The sequence below is a fragment of the Pipistrellus hanaki genome, assembly GCF_964339955.1.
Source record: "Pipistrellus hanaki genome assembly, chromosome: 7".
Lineage (NCBI taxonomy): Eukaryota > Metazoa > Chordata > Mammalia > Chiroptera > Vespertilionidae > Pipistrellus > Pipistrellus hanaki.
The window spans coordinates 84,527,808-84,552,504 of record NC_140509.1 but is presented as its reverse complement, the minus strand read 5'-3'; the positions used below and the strand labels follow the sequence as shown (position 1 = coordinate 84,552,504).

Here is a 24,697-nt window from a genome sequence, read left to right as displayed (position 1 = left end):
AGTGTCAGCCTATGGACTGAAGGGTCCTGGGTTTGATTCCAGTCAAGGGCACGTACCTCGGCTGCAGGCTTGATCCCGGCCCGGTTGGGTCACACGAGGGAGGCAACCAATCGAAGTGGCTCTCTCACACCGATGTTTCTCTGTTTCTCCCCCTCCCTTCCACTCTCTCTAAAAATCAGTGGAGAAATGTCCTCCACTGAGGATTAATAATACGCAAACCTTCTTCCAACCCGACCTTTCTCCAAAGGCTGACCACACAGCGCTGGCCCCAACACAGCGGGGCAGTGTTGAGGGGGAAGTGACTGAGTGGGTAAGAAGGCCACAGACCCAGGTGCAATGTGAAGGGTGACTTGCCCCAACCCAGGGCGTCTAAGCCCACTGTTGGTGGAAACAAAGATCATTTGTTTTTGGACTGACATGGAAGGCACTGTATTCTTCCTACGTCAACATGCATTTTAAAAGTCTTCAAAATGCGACAGTGGTAATATTACACAAAGCTTGTGAACGAGGAGAGACCTAGAGGTACCTTACAGAATGACCTCAGCATTTCTCTCCCACCCCCCTATATATCATAAAAGTTAACTCCTTAAAAAATTATATAGTCGTACAAGCTCAATGCAGAAAATACAGCGGCAGAGAGAAATAGAAAAGATGATCCTTCATTTCACTTCCCAGAGACAATTCTAAGCCCTCAGTCCACCCATCGCACCAGCACCAGCACTGAGCGCCAGGCGGGTCAGGAAGGGCCCTGTCGGGCACACCCTGTCGTCACTGGCTCAGGAGGCAGCTCTCAGGGCTCCCGACAGCTAGGGGCTAATAGCTGGGGCCTCGTGAACAAAGGAGGGGCTTACATCCTGGGGGGAGCAGGGAGGGAAGAAGCCAGTCCAGGCAGTGTGCGATGGTGCTGGGCCAGGAAGAGGAATGGGGCGGGAGCAGTCAGTGTGAGCAGGGCGTCGCTGAGAGGCCACCGAGAGCGGCCGTGTGCGTGTCCCCTGCCTCTCCCCACAGGAGCCGGTCTGCAGACTCAGGCCCCGGGCACATGTGCCCAGTCAGAGGCAGGGAACACTGTAACCTTTGCTGCACATGTGACCTCCAGAGGGCTACCTGTCAGTCCAAGGCTCAGGTTCTCATCTATGAAAAGGGTGAAATTCACGATCATCCACTCATGTGGTTGCTGTGGGGAAAACCATGATTCTGTGAATAATTATTGTTGGACACCAACGATGGTAGAATGTTGCTGACCAGACACAAACTGTTCCAATATTAATAAGCTATCTTTTTAATCAGTGAAATTATCTTTTTACTATATATTGTGCCATATGCCAAATTTTACTTTCATGAGGCAGAAATCCAATTTATTTATCCAACAGGTAAGTATGAGAAAAAGCATGACATAACAAATGTAGAAAGGTATTATTGTAACTCATCAACGGATGATCTCTTTGGTAAGAAATGCAGGAGTCTGAGTCACACTGAGCACCTGCCTCTCCCTGGGCTGGGCTGCTGTGCCCTGGGCTGGCACACAGGGACTGTGCGGGGATGGCGCCCCCTGGAGGGAGAGCTCTGATGGGCTTCACCTGGTGGCCAAGGCTCCTTCAGAAAGGACACTTGGTGTCACTCAAGGTGAAGTGTGATCCCATAGGTCATTTCTTTTCAAACAAACGTGAAAAGATGGCAGACGGTAAGCAAAGCTGCAGTCCACTCCTGGGTCTCTACTGCTGGCCAGGACTGTGGTGACCAAGGCCCGGACAGAGTTAAAAGGCCACTGATGACACTGTCACAGGATCAGACAGGCGAGTGAGTGAAGGTTGGAACTTTCAAATGCCATTGATTTTAATTTGCAACATTAACTTATTTAATTATTTACAACAGTTAGCTTCATACTAGTTCAAATTCAAGTTGCTTTGTTTTTCATTTTTTCTTTCTCTTTTTAACCTTCAGTTTATTTGAATTTTACAATTTCATTTCTTTCCTAATTCCCAGGTTTTGATAAAGTTATGATGACTATCAGTCTGTTAAGAAAAATTCTTCCTTAAATCTTGTAACTTGAAGGCTAAATTTGAGCATTGACAGAAGACTGCATTAATTACCTTTTGCTATAAAATGATGTATTACAATTTGTTTTTTCTCATATTAGTAAGACACTAGAGGCCCATTGCACGAAGATTCGTGCAAGAATAGGCCTTCCTTCACCTGGCTGCTGGCATCAATTTTCCTCTGGCACCCGAGACCCAGGCCTTTGCTCCAGCCGCCACCTTCCACCTTCACTCTGGCTGGAGATTCAGTCTTTGCTCCGGCCAGAACGCTGCTTCTGTAGCTCCCTCTGCCCCTCACCCATCACAGCAAGTGTCCTGCCCCTTTCTTGTGTATGCAAATTAACCCACCATCTTTGTTGGGTTAATTTGCATATGCCTGATTGGTTGGTGGGCGTCATGGAGGTACGGTCAATTTGCATAATTTTTATTAGTGTAGATTCAGAATATTTCTTTAACAACAAAGCAGGTCAGAATACAGAATGAATACTTTTGCCTAGCACTGTCAATGTAACCATAAAGTAGGGCTTAGGGAACAGAAAGCCATAAACACATCCAGTGCATTACAACCCATTTCAAGAGAGAAGCGAGCAAGCAGAAGAGAGAATGGCCTCAGCTGTTTTGGGACATACAGTATTTTCCGGCGTATAAGACGACCACTGTGTTCTAGTAAAAAGCCTGCTCAGATTGGCCAGAGTCAGAGAGACGGTCTATTAAAAAAAGAACTGGTGCTGCCTCGGAAGTGGGGGGTAGTCTTATACAGTGAATATAGGCACAAACCTGTTTTAACTGTAAAATTAGGGGGTCGTCTTATACACCGGAAAATACGGTAAGCTCGTGCATCTGCAGCTCCTGGGCTGAGCCAGGTGGCAAGCGGCACGCTGCAGGCAAGGCTGGGTTTAGGTAATTCAGTGATGAAGGCCGAGGTTCTGACTGACCAGCTCGGGGCTGAGATCGGGTCATGGTGACAACAGGGCGGTCACGGCCGGGACGGTCCTCACCTCTCCCATAGCCGGGGAGCCGGTGATTAGTAACATTTACAAATTGTTCCTCTTGAACTGAAACAGCATACGATTATTGATGTGAAACTCACTCTTTCAGAACTGCATTCGTTTCAATGAGGTGCCATTTAAAGTTTGCCTTTGCTGAATTTATGAGAAACATATTCTAATGAGGACAGGACAATTTCAGACAGCACCTCATTTGTTTTAGAGAAAAAAACTTTAACCTGTCTGGAAAACATCTTTCACAATGTAATTTAGAAATAAAAGGCTCATCAAACTCACCTACTTGTACGTCCTGTGCTTCCTAAAACACATTATACAAACTAAGGCATAAAACCAGGGCTGCGTCGTGTAAACCTGTGTATGCGGCGCCCAGACACTAGGGACAGATGAGCAACACCTGGGGTCTGCTAGCTGCCCGAGGCAATATTCTTACAGCGAAACTCAGGGAGACCTGCCCACTGCACAGTGACAAGTATGCCATGTGGTGGGCAGCGGGGCAGACACGGGCCCAGAGCACAAAACAAGTGCGCGCGTCCTTGTGAAACCCATTTCCGCTCTCTTCCTCCCGCACAAGTGCCTTTGTGAGCGATTAGCATGTCAATTACATAATTCCTTTCTATTTATTAAGGCAAGTCCCTATGGCCCTCTTTACTTGCGAGCACTCAAAGGGTAGTTATTAAATGTGCTTACTTGAAGGTTTACTAGTTCATAAAACGTATGGCGAACATTTTGACACACTTAGACCATCCCATTTGTATATTTAATAATTTAGGTTTTACAGTATTCATAGACATTTCTAAAAATGTCTCCTCTTAACGTCATAGGAATTTTTTCTTAGTCTCTAGTATTGCTGGTCTTTTTCCCAAATGGCATCCATGCACCTTGAAGGCAATTCCTGGAACCAGTGACAGACCCAGGAGGGACCTCACAGTGGAAGGCGCTGGAGATGGGGCTGGGAAAGGTGCACACGCAGAGCACAGACGTACGGACTCTTTCTTTCACAGTTAGAGAGTGCTGCGTGTGGAAATTACCACCCTTACTTTGTTTGTTTTAGTTTTTAAATAGACTTTTATCGATTTCAGAGAGAAAGGGATAGGGAGAGAGAAACATCAATGAGAGAGAATCATTGATCGGCTGCCTCCAGCATGTCCCCCGCTGGGGATCGAATCTGCAAGCAGCATGTGCCCTTGACTGCAACTGAACCCAGGATCCTTCAGTCAGTCTGCAGGCTGATGCTCTATCCACTAGCCACACCAGGTAGGACATCATGCTTACTTTAAACGGTTTCTAATACCAGTACGACCTAAACTCAGTCCGTATGCCCTAGGAAAACCTCAGGACAGCGGCCTCTTAGCCCTATAACCTCTGGCAGGTCCCCGGGGCTGCATCCGTGTCAGCCGCTCTGGAGTTGACATGAAATTCAGACTCACTGAGCGTTAGAATCAGAGGCTACTTCCAAGGGACCATACCCCCCCTCCCCAACAGATCAGTTCCGTGAGCAGCGTCCTGGGACCCAGCAGCTCGGATGAGCCCCCCCGGCTCAGTGCTCTTACATGTTCAATAATTCCAGAAACCGAGGGCTTTTCTCCAAAAGAAATCCCATTTCTACGAAAACTCTCCTCCCTTGGAGGGCAAGTGCTTTCTTGTCCTTCACAAGCCTGTCAGACCCCCTCCTCTGGGAGATCACGGAGGGAGGAGGGAGGCTGTGGTGAGTTCAGAGCAGGGCCCGGCCTTGGCGGTCCAGGAAGCCCGGGTCTTCCCAGTGCAGCCAGGCCTGCAGCTGCTCTGCCCTGGCCTCCGGCGACATTCTGAGCAAAGCCCATGTTTCCGTGCCTCTCACACTCAGGACCTGCTTTCCACCTTCAGTTTCCTCTTTGCACGGCAGCCAGCAAACTCAGAGGCAAGAGCAGAAAAACAAGTGGAATTACGCCCCACATTGCACTGTGCCTTCCGTTCACAGCACGCCTGTCCCCTCTGCCACAGACACGACAGAGGCAGGGAGGCCCGGGAAGAGCGTGGTGTGGGGCTGCTGATACAGTCTCCTCCAGAAACAGCTGGCTCGGCACAGAACCAAGCCCACAGAGCAAAGTGCTACACCGGAGGCACCGAAGGCCCGTGCGAAAACAAGACAAGGCATCTTCAGGCTGCAGTGCCAGCCGCCGGCCAGGAGAGCCGCCCGAGGAAGCAGGTGAGGCTGTGGGGGCGCCCGGGCCCGCGTCCCCGCATCCCGCCACGGCCCCCGGGACTCAGAAGCTCCCACAGCACACCGACCGCGTGTGGAGGGCAGCAGTTCGCTCCAGGACCCTCCTCACTGGGACTGCTCCTGTATTGTCAGAAGTGAGGACACCCTGGGAATGGTGCCAGACTATCGCATTCTCTCTAAATTATCCTTTAATGTCTAATTCAAATAAACGAAATAGAAAGAAGGTGCTAAATTCAAATGCCTTGTCAAAAATGACTTTTGGGGGAAAATGTGTACACACACACACACACCAGGTTTTAAACCAGGTCAGAGGATTCTGCATGTCTCCGACAAAACAGACATCCGCTGCCAGGAAGGCATAGAATGCACAGTGCAATGTGGGGCGTAATTCCACTTGTTTTTCTGCTCTTGCCTCAGTTTCCCCTTTGAAAGACGTGTCCATTTCAGACTTTCTCCCGTCTTCTGAAAGGCAGACCGGTGACGGCTGGGGAATTAGAATTATTTACCTGATTTGTGCTTTGGAGACAAAGAGGAGGGGATTTAACGGGCGACCCCCTCTGAACCGCGAGCACGTCATTGTGAGGGTAATTCCGCAGAGGAGGGGCGGGCAGACCAGAATTCAACACAATGAAACCGAGTTTTAAATAAGACGCTTTTGAGGACAAGGCTTGTGTCTTTTTCCCAGCAAGCACTTAGAACTGTACTACAGAAATAAGAGTCACGCCTTTATGAGTAACAGTGTGAGAGCACTGACCACAGTGTCTGATGTGCCGGCGCTTAAGGAAGAGTTTCTATGATCATTACTCCCATCACTATGGGCAACTAAAGGGCTGTGGGCTGGCACGAACCTCGCAGATCTGCCAGGTAACACAGCGGGGTCTTAGGAGATGTTTACACCACTCAGATCCCGAAGAACTAACATGAACAAAACTGCTGCACCCCCGCCAGGCACCTGGAAACGCTTCTCCTTCCTTCTTTCCTTCCTCACCTTGCGGTCCGTACTGGCTCATCTGCGGACCGTACGAGCCACTCGAGTTGCTCTGCTGAAAGCTGCTCATCCCAGGATGCATCTGGCCCCCAGGAGAGGGGTGCGGCGACATGGACGGGCCTGTCTGCTGAGGCCCATACTGGGACATCTGGGGGTTCCTTTGTGTGCCTGCCATGAAACCTGATAGGAAATAAAAGGCAATACATAAATGCGGTGACAGACACGGCCACGGAACTGTGTGGAGGGGGCAGGAGAGGTAACATCGAGGTACATCTCAGACCGGGGTGGGGCTTTTGGAGAGCTCAGCGTTCCGTGGACTGCGGCCTGGAACTAGGGAAAGGAGGAGAGGGAGGAAAGACAAGTTCCCTCGGCCTGTCTCACAGAGGTCCCCAGAGAAAGCAGCTGTGAGGACGGGACCCTCCTAGCCGGGAGGGACATGCTGCTCACGCCACTTCCAGGGAGCTTTGTCACCTCGGCATCTGTGGGACGCTGTCACTCAAACATCCCACCCCTCCTCACGCCCCGCCAACAGCGTGCAACTGTCCTTCTCCGTCTCCTAGAGCAGTGGTAGGCAAACTGCGGCTCTCGAGCCTCCGTTTGCTGCTCTGTTGACTAATGAGTTTTGCAGACCACTGACCTAGACTCTCAATTCCAATAATTACAGGCTATTGTTGTTCATTATGATTAAGCCTCTATCCCAGTGGATGGCAAACTCAGTCAACAGAGCCATAGTTTGCCGACCATTGTCCTAGAGCAGGGGTCCTCAAACTTTTTAAAGTGGGGGCCAGATCACGGTCCCTCAGAGAGCTGGAGGGCGGGACTATATGAACTACTAATCTCTACTGTAACACCTTGGCTGCGCTCACTGCCCAAAAAACCTGGCGGGCCGGATCAGACTCCCCTGGAGGCTGCATGTGGCCCGCGGGCTGTAGTTTGAAGACCCCTGTCCTAGAGCAACAACCATTCACCTCAACTCCTACGCAGAGAGCAGACCTGTGAGTCCCCTTCTCACACTGTCACTGGGGGCGAACTGGAAACAACTAGCACATGGTGGCCTGTACTAGTGTCTGATATTCCAGGACAGAACAGGCCTTGCCCCGAACACCGTCCTGCCCGAGGTCTCCCTGTCTCCATGGACAGCATCACCACCCACCCACACGCTCACGCCGGAACTCCTGACACCATGCCCCCTCCCTGATTTCCTGTGCGACCCACCATCTGCACATCCCCAGCCTCCACATCTGACACGTATCGCCTCTGCTCCATCCCACGTCCATAGCCAGCCGGCTCCCCCTTCTCTCCCGCAGCGGCTGTGCCGAGCGCCTCCCTCTGCCTCACCCTCGCTTTGCTCCTTTGGCTCACTTTCCCCAGCTGCCACGCCACCTCTCAGGAGCCCAGAACGAAACGAGAGCATGTCTTCCCTGCACAGAACCCCCAGGCTCCCACTGACCCTGGGACCAGAGTGCAAACCCCTGGCCTGGGGCTGGGATCACTGTCTCACTCTAACCCCATTTCTTTGCTTCCTCCTCCTCCTCCTCCTCCTCTTCTTCCTCACTGCCCTGTAAGCCACCCACCTTCTGGGAGTTCTCCCACTGCCAGCTCAGACTGCCTAACCATGCATGTGCCCTGACCGGGAATCCAGCTGTGTCCTCTTGGTTCATAGGTCAATGCTCAACCACTGACCACGCCAGCCGGGCTGAAACACACATCTAGACAAAGTGCACCACAAATCAAGACATGCCTCTCAGAAGCCAACACCGAACCAGCGAACTGACAAGGGCTGTTGGATTAGCAGCTCTGAGAACCCCGAGTTGGATTGGTTCCGGGATGTGAGGCGAAGGCTCCAGTGCGCTGGACGGGCCGAGAGGGGCAGGTTCGGCCTCGTCCGGAGGGGAACCTGGAGCAGAGCTTCCAGAGAGGCCACTGAGGCACGGGGGGGCAGGCCATCCTGGGCCAAGGCGGCCAACCAGGGGCCAGCTGGGACAGGGCTTCTCCGAGGCCTGCTTGGCAAACCTCGCAGGAAAGAAGACCTCTTGCCGTTGCTTCTGTAGGAGATAGACATAAAAGTACGGAGAGCTGGTCCTTATTATCCTATTTCATTTATTTATAAAGATGAGCCTTATGAAATTGAGCTCAATTGGCAGCTTCCAGATATAAATCAGCAGAGAAAATGTTTGCTTTTTCAAATCTGAAAACAAACAGAAATCAGTGCACTAAAATTACTAAAAATGATTGCATCTTAAGACGTTACATGAAATATTTATCTAAGCCTTACGATAGAACTCTCCAGAGTTTCACACAGAGTCCTGTTTAATAGAAAACGTGTTTCAATTCCGCTCGGCCCGGCGGGCTTCCTTCCTTCCAGAGAAGGCCTGCGTTCTTCCTCTTCAGGTCAGGAGACACAGGTCCTTTCATCAGCCTGGGACTCGCTTCGCCACGACCTCTGATCGCTGTCCGCCTGACGCTGTGGCTGCCTCTGGCACTGCCCACGGACTCCCGTTCTGCTCAGAGGAGCTCTGAGAGTCTGCTTGGGCAAAAGCATCCTTTTATTTCCGTCCTTAAAGTACACCGTCACGTCCACATGAACGACCGCTGGCTTTCCGCAGAAAATCAGACGTGAAAGGCTCCGAGACGGTGGGTGTCACGGCAGCACATTCCCGCTGTGGGGACGAGGTGACGGGGATGGGATCCGCCTCCGTCCACAGAAATGGAAACCGGAAAGCTGATTTTGCTCTGATGCTTTGGCAATGACACCTCTCACAGGGCTTCCGGAAATCTCGTTCTGTATTTTCAGTTAGATGCACCTTCCCCGTCAGACCCGACCAGGACAGGGGACATAACCACCCAGCTCCTCGGGGCCTCACTCCTGACAGCGCCCGCGGGACAGAGGCCTGGGTCCCGGCCTGGCTTGCACACTAGGCCAGGACCCAGCAGAAAAAAGATAGGTGGACAAATATATGGATCCAATTAGCGGTGTGACTTTAGGCAAATGCTCCAAAAAGCCTCCAAAACAGCCCGGCTGGTGTGGCTCAGTGGTTGAGCAACAACCTATGAACGAGGTTTGATTCCCGGTCAGGGTACATTCAACGTCAACTGCTGCTGGAAAACCAGTGCAGCCCAAAGCATAGCTCACTGCCCAAGAAGGAGCAGAGAGCAAAGGAAGAGCACGTGTGCCAGCTACGGCTATGGCTAAGGGCAAGGGAGCGAGCCAGCACAGACCACATACCCTGAGTGTGGTTTCCTCGTCCGACGTGTGGGTAGCGGCAGCCGGTCCTGCCCTGCCGGACACAGCGAAGCACCCACAGCCCCACAGGCCACCAAAGCAAGGCCCGCTTCCCTGCTGGCACTTGGACCACCCGTGACCATGCTGGCATCCGTTAAGAACTCACTCCCAGAACAACGGCCTTGCTCTCAGCGCATGCAGACTCAGCACCTAGCACGTGCCAGGCTCCTGAGAACATTCGGGAGAGTCAACCAGGCCAGGGACCCATGTCGGGGATAGGGATAGGGCTGAAGAGCGGGTGGTAAAGGGTGGGAGAGAAGAGTTTACATAAAGATCCTCGCAGGGTCCAGCCAGGCGGGAGGCAGGAGCCAGTGGTCATGACACGGAGGACCAGCGAGGGAGGCTGGGCGGGCCCAGACAGGTCTCCGGACTGGCTCGCGGGCACCCCTTCTCGGGCGGCACAGAGAAGCTCCCCACGGCCTCCATGGGGGAGGACAGTGTAGTCAGTCTTCCGGACAGACATGTGGACGCACGGAAGTGGGCAGGAAGGGAACGGAGCTGAAACAGGCAGGGCTCTGGAGGTCGATGAGGGCACGAGGTGGCCCGGCCAGGCTGTGACAGGGACGCCAGGGAAGGAGACGTGTGTAAAGCATTGCGCGGCAGCACCCGCAGACTGTGATGATGGGGATGCCCTGAGCTCTCGGGCCTGGGCAGCTGGCAGACATGGTGGCTCCCAGACCCAGAGCACCGAGCGCAGTATCAAGTGCACATGGGATGCTAAGATCCACGTGTTCTCACACTCTCCCGGAAGCATAAGCCATTACAGGTGAGTGCTAACGAGTAAAAACAAGCTGAAATGGCCAAATCAAAAAATACCGCTTATGGCAAAATTAACAAAACTATGATTTTAAAATATTTAAAATTTAGACGGGTGATTCCTCAATGAATATAAACCTACTTTTACTGTATGTGCTACTTGTTTTCCAGGTTTTTTTGTGGCCATGTCTCTTGATAGCAGACTTAATAGGAAATTAGGCCCTACGCTGTCATTTCTCCATTACTGACTCGGTTTGGCTTGGTCCACAATCCAGCTCAGCGTTCTGGCTGAAGAAATTAGAAACAGCTTTCTAGATAGTCTCTCTTGTATATAACCTCCCATTTGAGTTCATTTTCATCTGTCATGGATTATTAAAAAAGGGATCCTCAATTAAGAGCAGAGGCTGAATTAATTGCATCGGGGGGCGGGGGCAGACTCATTAATGCCTAACGCACCGAGCTGCTGTCCTTGCACGCAACGCACAGGAAAGCATGTCTCTCCTCCTGACAATGCCGTGCTAACGGCAGCATCACTCTGTGCAGCGCGCTCACGAGGTAAACAGCGCCTCTCTGTCCGGGGTGAAGAGGAAGGCAGTGGAGAACATCTCCTAACGGCCAGGCTGCCTGTGAGACACGCCAGCACCTGCCGATTCACCGGCACACTTAGACAAAGAGGACCCCACGGAGAGAAACAAAACAGCTCCAACCCACAGCAAGAGAAACAAGAGTTCCTGCAGACGTAAGAACAGAGAGCAACCTTACACCCCACTTGTGCCTCGACAGTTATCTTGGTGGTCTCCTTCGTTTCTCTACTAACTTAATCAGGAGTCAGGTCAATTAAGATATTCAACAATAATTTCTAAAAGTTCAAAACCAATTTTTGGTATAAAAATCACTATGAAACCTGAGCTAGGTGCACTAAAAACATGAAAAAGTTTTACTTATTTGTGTCTCACTATCCCTGGGTCATGAAATGCATGGCTCCTTCGGGGGCGGCCGGGTGCTTGGGTTCGATTCCCGGCGTGAGGACCTGAGCAGACCTACACGCACCGGGCTGAGGAGTATGCGGGGGAGAATGTGAGGCAGAGCGGGGCCTGCGTCCGGTGCAGAATCAACACTGTTACAGACAAACACTGTTCCCACAGCAGCAAATGACATATGATGTTAAAATCAAAAGAAGTCTTATTAATATGGTAAGGCTTCTTCATTGAAGAATGAGTAGTTGACTGGTAGTTCTAAGCTCTAGAAAGATCTGAAACTTCGGAATGGTGCAGAGTCCAGCCTGGTCCCGCTGGCCCCGCAGCCTTTGGTGAGCACGTACCACCCCCAGGCTCTCTGTGGAGCGGACCCCGGGGTGCGGGGGCACCCATGGCTCGCCTGGCCCTGCAGAGCGTGGTCTCCTCTACAGCAAGACCCTGGGTTTATTTCCAGAGAATGCTTTTCTTGCCCTCGGCATTAAAAAGTAACAGAAAAATTTGCCCCAAGCAAACAGAATGCTTAGAAATCTGACTAGAATTTCTATTCATACTTTGAAAAAAACCCCTAAAACACAGCACTAAAGAGTAGGGATAAAATTATCCCAAGGCAGTTAACATTTGGGATTAATAGAAGAAATAATAATGAAGACATATTCTAGCTGATCAATATATATAACACATGTAAGTTTGACACGTCACAATCTCAGTGGCACACAGAAACATCTAAAGCAGACTCAGACTCGGGCCAGCCCGGGGGCCAGAGGGAAGGGGGCTGGTGAAAAGGATGAAGGGATTAAGAAGAACAAATCAGTCTTCCTAACATATTCACCGGGATGTAAAGTACAGCATAGCAGCTATCTATAATAATAAAAGCGTAATATGCTAGTTAGACTGTACATCCTTTGGACAAAGCTGGGACTGTAGCCTTGGGATCGAGGCCTATTTTTGCACGAATTTCATGCTTCGGGCTTCTAGGAGTCACAGATATTGCATTAACTATGTGTAGTGCCAGGTGAGGACTGAAAAACACCCAGGGGATCACTGTGTAAAATGTATGATTGTTTAACTACCATGCTGTACACCTGAAACTAACCCAAAGCAATACTGAATGTCAACTGTAATTGAAAAGTTAAAAAAGAACATCGAAATGCCTTCTGCTATACATCTCCCCCCTTATACATTTTATAAGTAATGTCTCTATGTGTACTTATAAAAACGGAGCTATTGATACATATCCCTGTGAAGATGACATTCCAGACACAAGTGCTGTCATTCCCTGACGTACAGCTGCCAAGGACCGAGTCTGGTTCAAATACCTGAGACTATGAACGGCCACGCGGGCTCCTGCTCTCCGTGTCCTGCGGCAGCGGAGTAAATGTGGAGCCACGGCCTGGCGGTGTTGAGCCCCTCCTTCCCCCCCACACACAGAGGACAAGCCAGCCCTCGCGTAGGCTCAGCAAGCCCCTGTCACTGCACCGTGTTCCACACAGGAAGAGGCTGTCGTGTAGGTGGAGGAGAATGGAGGCCGGCGAGGTGCCCTTCAGTAATTCCGGAAGGTTGCACCCAGGATCCCTTCTGCACACACCCCCAGTCTCAGAAAGATGCCCGAGAACTGCCTCCGGCCACAGAAACCATCCTGGCTCACCAGGGCCCTGCAGCCGCCACCCTTCTGTTTGCAATCGTGTCCGGAAGGGAAAGTTCTTAGTGGCTCTGCTTCCCACATATCTCGAGGACTAATTAAATCCTCATTACCACCTTCTAATTATTCACACGCTCAGGGATTACAGGGGAAGTCCCTGCTGGCGCCCGGATGAAAAGGGTTAAACAACCCGTGTTGGTTTTGAGAACCCAGGTCTAGTTCAGACCTTCAGAAAACCAGCATTAACATGCATATTTAACTAGGTGCCACTGAGAAATTAAAAGGGAATTCAATTAAAAGGTTTTAAAAAAATTAATTCTGACCTCTCCACATCTGTCCAAATAAATAAGCCTTCTTGAAACGGTTTCACCTAATTGCTAATCCAATAAACTGGAAGGGCATTTATTGGTTTCATTAAGCTTAGCATTTTGCAGGGGTTAAAAATGGGATCATTTTGATGCTAATAATAATAATTCTTATTTATCTACTCCGATGACTGCTCCACATTCCCTCCGAGCCCTCTTGGAAAACAAAACAAGTCACAAGCCTTTCCTATTGGTGTTTTCAATTTTTAAGAAATATATGTTAAAGATTAAGAAATAAAGACCAAACTAAGCTAAACTTGTTAGCTACAATTTTTTTTGGTAACACTGATTTCAATGCATTAGAGTTATGCAGTGCTTAGGCAGTGTACATGATACTAGTTTATTTTTTTATTTTAATTTTTTTGGTGAGGTGCTTTAAGTAGCAATTCTTTGTCATTCTCTGAGGTTTAGAGAGACAATTTGGTTTAAAATAGAAACTATGGCAAATGTGTTAGAGAATTCTAAACTGAAGTCTTGCCCTTTTTTCCACCAAAAAAATGTGAGCTAATTTTCTTTGTTAAGTCAGGAAGCAGTTCCAACACTACATAAAGTTCAACAGGAGAGAGTGAAGTCGAGCTTATGTTGAGAAGTAGGTGACAGTATGGAGAAGACAATGTTACAGAAGAGTCAGATACCAATAAATACCTCAGTGTTTCCCAGGACGGCCACGTCCACATACTTGCACAAACATGTTCATAGGTGGAAATACAGAACTATAGAGACTCAGTTATTTTCACCTCTGTATAAGGTGGGGAATGGATTTGTGGCTGATGTCCAGAACTGCCAGGTTGAACAGACAACCGGACACTTAGCATATATTTGTTATATAGGATCATCAGTTACCAAAACCACCCTCCACAAAATAAAGAGAATCGGAGGGAAAACAGTAGCAGACATATCCACCCAGCAGTTTCCATACTGCGACAGCAGAGGAAAATCCTAGATTTTGCTTTGCTAATATATTCGAGTTAAAAGCTTAATTTAACTATGGTTCCTCAGTGTTGTTTTGTCCTGACATTTGGTTTTGTGTATTCGGATTTCTTAAACACATGTCATTGGGAAGAGGCTGGGGAAGACGTTGTTGGAGGATCTGGGAGGGGTTTCCCTTTTTAGTCGGCAGAGATAACGGTTAGAATTGTAGTGCTTTCAAATGAGGTACCTCCTCTCCTTTAATGTTTGCAAAGGAAGGAGGATTCTCCCGGAGGAATGATGTTTCAGCAAAGATTAAGGGAAATAACAAATATCGTCGTCTCAGCTCGGGTCTGGCCTGAGCAACTTCAGTGCGATAATTTCTCTGGTCCTTTTGTCTCCCTCCCCGACCCAGGAGCACAGAGCAGCCGCAGCCACGGCCACGGAAGGAGCTCGGAGAGGATCCCCTTGCTTGGCCTTCCAGCGCTTCCCGTGAATCTCCTGGACGGCCAGCGCCACAGGGAAGCCACACACCAAAGGCTGAGCTGCAAGAATGTTATCTAGAAGGCCACAGTGGGAAGCTCAGAGCAACTAATGCACACATCGCACACTTATGGAACTCAGTGCAGTGTCGTTAGGAAGCAGTGAGAACCAAAGTAGGCTCCTCAGATCGGCAGCATCGGTAATATCTGGACTCGTCAGAAATGCAGATGTTACGTGTCCCACCTCAGACCCACAGAAACAGGTATCTGACGGGGGCCTAGCAACCTATTCGACGTGCTCTCCAGGCAATCCTTAGGCACCCTAAAACTTGGAAACCATCCATCAACAATGGTAAGGCTAAGCCATCTTTTCACTGGCATTAGTTTCTAAGCCACACACTACTGAATTTTTAATATGTAAAATAACTGAACCTTATAATTCTAACCAGTAACAAATCATATATAACTCATATAGAAATAATTATAAACATTAGGGGTCAGGAACTGCAGGAGGGTGGCACCTCCTGTGGGGGGAGGGGGAAGCCAGCACCCGATGGTGCAGCAGGCTTGTGAACCCCTCTCCTCTAACATGGATTAAGATCACTGCACCACCACCACCAATAAAAGTCACTTGGGCCCTAACCGGTTTGGCTCAGTGGATAGAGCATCGGTCTGTGGACTGAAGGGTCCAAGGTTCAATTCCGGTCAGGACCATGTACCTTGGTTGCGGGCACATCTCCAGGAGGGGCTGTGCAGGAGGCAGCTGATCGATGTTTCTCTCTTATCGATGTTTCTAACTCTCTATCCCTCTCTCTTCCTCTCTGTTAAAAAAAAAAAAATCAATCAAATATATTTATTTATAAGAAAAAGTCAGTTGGCTACTAGAGAGAAGAAAAGACACAGATGTCAATAAATGAAGGCCAAAGGCAGTGAAAGGTGGAGGTCAACATCAGAACATGCAACAGCCAAAGGGTTTGCATGTAACAACTGGACTGCTCAAGGGCTGCAGGGAAGTCCTTTCCTCTGGCTCTGGCCCCAGCCAGCCTCTGAGGAAGAGGAAGTCACAGGGAAGAGCCTCCAAGGCCTCGCTTTCTTCATCTGTACACGGAGGTGACAGACTCCTGATCTTTCTAGAAGCTCCAGTTCTAAAAACCAGCTATTTTATAACACAAGGTCTTACTGTGTGATTAAATTTTTAGTATTAAATATCATGGAAAAAATACTGATCAAATCAGGTAAACACACTCACTAACATTTTACTCATTAGAACCGCTATCCAAATTGAATTGTTAATGGTCATTTTTACACAGCAAAGTCAAATATCGGACTAGAGTTATATATAAACTGCTTCAGGCTGCTATGCAGACATAGATATGCTTTGAATCTTGAACAGTACTTTGGTAAAATTTCACCCAATCTGCAAGAAAGCACCCTTTCCCCCATATTTGTTGTGACATGTAAGGTTCTTATTTGTTTTGTTCATCTGATGAGGAAACAATATCATTTAAAATTATGTACAAGGATATGAATGGGTAAGCAAATTTATAGAAGCCCCACATTCTCAAAATACGGAAGACTCACCTCTCTCCTGTGGCATTGGTGACTGGCTCAGGGCAGGATGGGAACTCGATTCTGACTGGCTCCCAGGTGGCTGGGGGGGCATCTGGCTGCCTGGAAAACAGGAGGGGAAGAGGCATGACGAATCCTTGGCATTAATGCTGCCGCTGTGCGACACCAAGGCACAGGGACATACTTAATCTTTATCGTCACAAAAGGCACCACCCCCCACACAGAAAAAGAGCTCAAAAAGCACAATATTTCACCCTTTGTGTGTGTGTGTATGTGTGTGTGTGTGTGTGTGTGTGTGTGTAAAACGAAGAGGAAAGATGCATAAACATATTCAGTAAATGACCTGCAGAAAAGTTCAATTTTTACTGGATGAGTTCCCAAACTCAGAGACAAATCAATGAGTAGCTGAAATCTCCTGGCACACACTTCTTCATGGCATTTCACAAAATCCAAGACGGGTGAACTGAACGCATCCTCCTGAGTTTAATCTGGTCTCTAAGTGGGCAGGCGTGATAGTGGCCTCGTTTCTCATTGCTAATATTCACTCAATGTTGTAATAGTAACTGATGTCTAAAAACCCTTTGTAATTAATCAGAGATTTAACATAAACTTAGATCTCCATTATAAAACATAACAGGACTACAAAATACAGTGTGTTATCACGAAAGAAGGAACTACCATCTGCATCTCTCTTGATCTTTATTGCTAATAAAGCAAACACCTCTATTTGGTTTCCAAGAACCTAATGCGTGTGCAGTTTGTCTTCTCAAACTATAAGGTAAGCTCCTAGACAGAGGAATGCCTTTACTCCTTTAATCCCTCATTAGCATAACAAATCTTGGTTATTTAATGCGCTTAATCTGAATCAAAGGAAAAGGTGCTTATTTATTAATTAAGGAGACAATGAATCATGTGAAGGCAGAGAAAGGTTTTGAAATTTAAGAATCATCACGGGTACTTGACGATCTCAACTCACTTTCTGGCTCAGAGGTTTAGACGTATTTCTAAAATAAAAATATAGAATAAAAAAGGCAGTTCAACTTAGCACAGACCTCAAGGCATGCTATTTTATCCTCTAGCGCCTCCCTTGGCAAAAATAAATCGGAAAGACAGAAATACACGTATCTATCTCCCTGGTATGGAGACGGGAGCCTGTTAATCAAACACCACAGGATCGTCTCCTCCACTTCGGCAGAGCCGGAAAGAATCACAGGTGAGGAGAGACGGAAATTAACGCACTGTGATCACCACCAATGGCAGGAGCAGAGCCTGAACGACACACTTCCGTGTCAGCACTAGGCAGCGAGTCCAGACCAGCAAGAGCGAGTGCTGAGTCTGAGGACATCACTTTTTACTAGCTCTACAAACCGTCACATCTGTGACAGCCAGAGAGGCGGGAAATGATCTTCCATACAGACAGGCTAGAAATAGTTGTTAAAATATAACCACAAAAATTCTCATATTGTTTTTGGGATTTAGGTGTCTCACTTTTAGAAAAGAATGTAAAACTTATGAATGAATTTCTGAGCCTTCCTGGGGTCAGCTGCCACTCTCATCCTCAGATGAAGTAAAAACCAAGACCTGAATTTCCAGTCACCCAGAAACGCTGCTGGGTAGATACCACTAGGAGGCGCTCCTCCTATATCAGAGCCACAACTAGAAGGAGGAGAGACCAGACAAGCAGCACAGACCTGGACCAGCCGCTGACTCAGACAGGTGTAGTCAATTAGCATCACTACCAACTAACCAATGTAAACACTTCCCATTCTGGACGAAACAACTTCAAGGGTAAACACTGTCACCAACTTGGCTACAGGTACACAGCAGTTGCTGTGGGTCACGTACTTGCTAGGAAATACCCCAAGGCCCAACCCGAAGTCCAGTTAAGAAACTTGAAGCACTCTGCAGCCAAATCCTGACTTCAAAACTGTCACTGGAATGGCTCCCTGCGGACACGGCTCACGTCACAAGGACTGTGTCTGCTCGGCTGGCTGCACAGCCTCAGGACAGTGAAGACAAACGCCATGCTGCGTCAGCGGAGGACACCACCACCTACACGCACGCCCAGGGCACTGCTCTTACAGGCCATTCACTAACTAGAAAAAAGGCTGCGTGAAACCCAGCTCATGAATTCACAAAATCCCGCCACACCCACGCGGTGCGATTGCTGGCTGGTGCTAAGACACAGCTGTTTAAAGCCATGAGATAATGTATGTACTAAATCCATCCAGACAGAACTTTTCATGGTAAAGATAGGTTTGCGTAAAGGATTTTAAGTTCCCCATTTGTTTTCACCCCATCTTTCCATGGCCGTGTCATAGTTACTATGACTCATTCTCCTGAGGCCCAGGCATAGGCCAGGCCGAGCAATGCTGAGTCAGAAGCCCTCTGAGAAGCACGATGCTGAAGACCATGTGTGTCCAAATTCCACTCGAAGAAGATAAACCTTTGCACCGAATTCAGTAAACATCTTCAGAATCATGGGTTTTTATGACAGATTTTTGGCACAAGTAAAATGAAGTTGGGTAATTACTTTAAAAGAGAATACTGCCATGCACAGTGAACAAATTCACTGTTAAGTAGGCTTTCACATTAGAACAGTTTTAGAGCAAGTCCATGTTTCCCTCGTCTGTGTCTAAAAAGAGGGGAAGCACAACGGGCAAACAGCTACAACTGGAAGACCCACGCTGTGCGCTGGAGTAAATTTCACCACTTTACACTTATTATTTATTCTCCAATGACCATTTACTTTTGATTCTCAGCAGAGGTCCATACTATGATTTTAAAAAAAGATATATATATTTTTTTTATTTCAAAGAAGAAAGGAGAGGGTGAGAGCTAGAAACATCAATGATGAGAATCATCGGCTGTCTCCTTCCTGCACATCCCACACTCTTGACTGAGGGCAGAACCTGTGACTTGGCATGTGCCCCAACTGGGAATTGAACAGTGACCTCCTGGTTCATAGGTCGACACTCAACCACTGAGCCACACCAGCCAGGCCATATTATGACTTTTTATTTTATTTTTTGCTAATCCTCACCTGATATTTTTTGGCATTGATTTTCAGAGGGTGGAAGGGAAGGGGAGAGGCAGAGAGAGAGACACACCAATGTGAGAGACACACACTGACTGGTTGCCTCCTGCACACTCTGACCAGGGCTGAGGATCCAGTCCGCAACTGAGGTTTGTGCCATTGATTGAAATCGAACCCAGTACCCTTCATTCTATCCACTGAGCCAACCGGCTAGGACCTATGGTTTTTTTTAATAAAAATAGTTTTTCCCATTCTCCAATGACCACGCATGTACAATAGTGTGCAAAATTTTGCACAAACTAAGAATGAAACATCAATAAGTCACCTGAATTTGTACTTTTTGCTGACTTTCACATTTTACTTTTGACTCTCAACACAAGTCTATGCTATGATTTTTTAAATTAAAAAAAAAAACCTTTTATTTTGAATTCATTTTAGATTTAGAGACGAGTTATAAAACTAGGACAAAGAGTTCTCTTACATCCCTTAACTCCCCTCATATATAACCATCAAATAATTACCACAAGGAACTTATCATGGTGCGATATCGTTAACTGAAGACCTATTTGAATTTCACCAATTTCCCACTTACTGTCTTTTTTCCTCTCCAGGATCTCACAGTGCACTTAGTTGTTTTTTAGTCTCCTTACAGTCATTAAAGACGTCTTTTCTTTCATGACCTTGACATTTTTGAAGAGCACTGATCAATTAGTTATTCTCATCCTCACATCCTCACTTCATTCTGTCCAGGGGTTCAAGACATCTCATGTGTCATTTCTGATGGTTTACCTTGATTACTTGGTAAAGTTGATGCCTACCAAGTTCCTCTGATGTAAAGTCACTATTTTGCCCTTTGCAGATGGTATCTCAGGGGCGATGCAAACCCTGGGTCCCCTCAAGCTTGTACCCACTGACTTTTTGCATCCATTGGAGAGTCTTGTCTGCCCATCATCACCGTGGTGTTTGCCAGTGAGGACCTTTTGCTTCCCTTGTTCCTTCCCCACTCGCTCACAGGCGTCTGCTGCGAGGAAGAACTCCCCTCTTCCCCATCTCTGTGTGTTCGCTTCCGCCCAGAGGAACTCACTGTGGCAGGCACACTACACAACGACTGCCAGGGAGCCCCACCCTGACAGAGGGCAGAGCGGGTGACTTGGCTTCTGCTAGTAAGCAAAGAAATACCCAAAGTGATAAAACACCACCCCAAAACGTCAATGCAGCTCACGGGATTCTGCAGGGGGAAAGCCCTGACTCCATGACTGTGAAATAGCCAACAGGGAGAGGATCCGGGGAGGCCTGACTCCACAGGAGGACCTAGGCCTGTGCGGAGCTGGCGGGCTCTGGATGGCCTTGAACAGCAGGCTTCCATGGAGTGAACTGAGCCGCACGGCAAGGATAGGCAGCTTGCAGACCCCGAGGGCATCACATCAAAGCACAGGGAGTGAACTCCTCCAGGAATAGGAGAGACTGAGGCAGAGCCCCCTCGCTGAGCCTGCAGGTGGAACACGGACTATAGAGGGCCCAGCTAAGCTGCGCCTAAACTCCTGGCCAAGGAAAGTACGGGAAATAAATGGGTATTGTTTTAAGAGGATAAATTGATGGTTAATGCCACAAGTACAAAAAACTAATAAATTCATGGCTATTTTATTCTATGGATTCAAATCCAACATTGACGTTACTTTGTTGCTCAAATTGTTCCCGCTCTGGCCACTGGACGCTCCTTCGAATCTTTAATTCATGGAGTCACTAGCTGCTCCAGGCTCACTTCTATCTTCCCTGCCCAGCCTTGGTGTGGGGCCACTTTCCCAGGAGGAAGGGAAGGGGAGAGGCAAGGTTCTCTGTATGGAGAATGGTTTCAGAGACTAAGACCTGGGCGCCAGGTCTGCTCATTTTTCTGGGATGTTAATGCTTCTAGACCCTCTCAGTGAACAGATAGGAAATCTTTGTATGCACACTAACCCGCACATACACACCTCGGAAATTCTGTATTCAATTGTGTATTGGGTGTATGAAAGCATGAGCTTATTCAAATTGCTCTAATTCGACCCCCACCCCCCCAAAAAAAGAATACATTTTAGCCTTGTTCTTTTCCTTGTTTAGAACTCCTTTCTTCAATGGCAAAAATCCCAGTTCTCATCATCAAAATCAGCTTGTTACATTTTATTTATTTATTTATTTAAACATATCTTATTGATTTTTTACAGAGAGGAAAGGAGAGAGATAGAGAGCTAGAAACATCGATGAGAGAGAAACATCGACCAGCTGCCTCCTGCACACCCCCTACGGGGGATGTGCCCGCAACCAACGTACATGCCCTTGACCGGAATCGAACCCGGGACCTTTCAGTCCGCAGACCGACGCTCTACCACTGAGCCAAACCGGTTTCGGCAGCTTGTTACATTTTAATATACAAAGTAATTTCAGAATTATTAACCTATTTCCTTGTAAAAACACAGAGCCACTTATTAGGGCTTGTATTCCATTCTGAGTTCCCTCTATATCCTAATTGGCTTTGCTTTGATATTTTGGGGATATGTGAAATCTTCTATGGGCCTAACGTCATCATTCTACGAAGAGATGTATGCAGAAGAGTTATTTACCTCTCAGCCCTGCCATCTACTGTTCTCATTTCTCCTTCTTTCCACCCCTTTGCCACCTGCCCTCTACAAATAACCATTGTCCTTAGTTTTAGGGTTACCTTCTCTCTATATATTTTTTGTATAAATAAGAAGATACTTTATCTCCTCTTATATTATCTTCTTCCTTCCATAAAGATAGATATCTTAGCTATCATTGGGCTTTGCTTTTTTCACTTAGCAGCACAGCACATCCTAGGAAATATTTCCTATCCGTTTATAACACCCCCTTCACTTTTATGTAGGTCTACATACACCTTTGTGTGAGTGTTCCACAGTTTGTCCAATCACTCTACTAAGGACGGCACTTAGGTGATTTCCAATTTGTGTTTTTTTTAAAAAATATATCTTCATTGATTTCAGAGAGGCAGGGAGAGGGAGAGAAAGAGATAGAAACATGATGAGAGAGAAAACCATAGATCGGGCGTCCCCTGCACGCCCCCTTACTCAGGATCGAGCCCACACCTGGGCATGTGTCCTTGGCCAGAATTGAACCTGGGATCCTTCAGTCTGCAGCCTGACTGTTCAAGTCTTCTTTGGTTTCTTTCAGGTGCACAAAAGTTTTGCACATTTTATGTTAAGTTTATTCCTAAGCATTTAATCTTCCTTGACATTATAAATGGGATTTTCTCTACTAGTATGTCTTTTAAGTGTTTATTGCTTCTGTAGAGGAAGGATATTGTTCTTTGTATGTTAATTTTATGTCCTGCTGCCACTGCACAGAATTTTCACAGTTTTGATTAAATTTATCACTCATTCTCTGTAGTTTCCTGGGTTTACTATTATACATCTCTTTGGTGCCCATCTGTATGCCTTTGAGTCTAGCTGCACTAGCCAACATCTCTAGAACAGTGCTGCATAGGAGCGGAGATAGCGATCATCTTGCCTTCTTTGTATCATAGTGGAAATCTGATAATTTTCCATGCCTTTCACAACTAAAGCATATGTATTTTACTACGGTGACCAAGTATCACTTCACTGCTACTTTCTTGAGTGTTTTAATCATAATTAGGTACTGAATTTTATTAAAGGTAATAATATTTTCCCATAAGACTACTTATATAGTATAAAATATTAATGGAGTTGTTTATATTGAACCAACCTTGCATTCCTGGAATAAATCTCACTTAGCCGTGGTGCCTTATTTTCTTAATGTACTGTTGCGTTTTATTTTCTAATGTTTTCTTTTTAATTTTTGCACTACGATAGGTATTGAGGAAAAATTTTCTAACTAAAAATAGCTTTTAAGAACTGAATTAAGATAATCAAATTAAATATCTTTAGTAAAAAACATTGGGATTTTAGTACATTACAGAATTGGGTGTAAACAGGCTATTATGTGTATTTTTGGTAAATTAGCACACATCCAGTAATGTCTAATTTACAGTGGATGGACTGAGACATGAATATATTTTAGTTTGGTACACTTCATAGAGCAAGATGGTGGGGCAGTGAGTACTAACAGGTACAAATCTACAAAACCCTGCCCGACTAACAGCTAATTAAACCGTTATAAGTTATCAGTAAGTATGTAGTTTTACCTTATTATTTTAGAGCTGAAATAGGCTAACTCTTTCTGTAAATGGCCAGATAGTAAATATTTTAAGCTTCGCAGGCCATATGTTCTCTGTTGCAACTATTCAACTCAGCTGTTGTGGTGCAAAAGCAGTCATATACAATATGTAAACAAAACAGCATGAATAAAACTTTATTTACAAAAATAGGTGGCAAGCTGGATTGGGCCCAAAGGTTGTAGTTGCTGTCTCCTATTCTAAATGATAATGTCAGTAAAGAAACATTCAGGGATACTTGCTCAAGAAATCAAATAAACCTCAAATGGTATTGATTAAGAATAATGACACATAATCTGACACACTCCCCCATCCCTGGTCAGGACACATAAGGGAGGCAACCAATTGATGTTTCTCTTTCACATTAGTGTGTGTGTGTGTGTGTGTGTGTGTGTGTCTCCCCCTCAAACTCCCCCCCGCCCAAAAAAAAAGTCAATCAAACACAGAATCTGCTCAGGTTTCAGCCTCACGGTGAGTCAGCAGTTTACCTCAGGTGCGTGGGTGGGGCCTGCAGTACTCACTGTTGTTTGGTGTCCCAATAGGACCTCACTCTGTCCAGAAGGCGCTGGGTGGGATACAGGGGGTGGGAGAGGCAGCTGTCACCAGGCTGTCAATACAGTTCTTTATTGTGAATCCCTGCCTCACATCAGGCAGCACAGCACAGAAAGCATCGCCTCCCTGCTGTGCCCACAGTGGAACACAGAGCCACCGCCACCTGGCTCTCCACCCTGAGCTCCCTGAGCCTCGGAAGACAAACCCTCCCATGTCCACCCCAAACATTCATTCAGAAAAGCATTAACTTTTCCTAAATCCTAACCTAAGATAAGCGATGTATGGATGTGCCACTGGGCCTTAAAAACACTGATACACGCGGGCTGCAGGGGCGGATGCTGCCTGGCCACCACGAGATTGAGGAAATTCCCACGATGCCCTGCACGAGGCAGAACCTACCCAGGAGGCACCTGTTTTCCCTCTAAACAGCCAGGCGCCTGCACCTGCACCTGCAGATTAACCTTTTCAGCTCTCCTCGCTGCAGCCGGGGCCTGGAGTTGCTTTGTTAACCTCCCAGCTCGAGTCCACGGCAGAGGCGCGGAGGCCACGGTGGAAGAGGAGAGAGGAGGCGAACGTGGCCGCTCTGTGAAGAACCACGCCTTCACGGGGCCTGCACTGCACGCACTTGTTTTTATTACAGAGACCAACTAGTTATAATTCATCATCACTTCATTTAGCCCAATGGATACAAGC

General features: G+C 47.3%; 1 protein-coding gene across 4 annotated transcripts in view; it reads right to left on the bottom strand.

Annotated features, from left to right (window-relative positions):
• The window catches only part of ARID1B (AT-rich interaction domain 1B), a 323,274-nt gene that overhangs the window by 47,663 nt on the left and 250,914 nt on the right, over positions 1 to 24,697 (bottom strand). For all 4 annotated transcript variants that reach the window (XM_084889694.1, XM_084889695.1, XM_084889696.1 and 1 more), the window contains exons 6-7: positions 16,224 to 16,313; positions 6,232 to 6,411 (exon numbers count right to left, since the gene is read on the bottom strand). In XM_084889694.1, the coding sequence (XP_084745820.1) occupies positions 6,232 to 6,411; positions 16,224 to 16,313 (270 nt within the window). The remainder of the gene's footprint in view (positions 1 to 6,231; positions 6,412 to 16,223; positions 16,314 to 24,697) is intronic.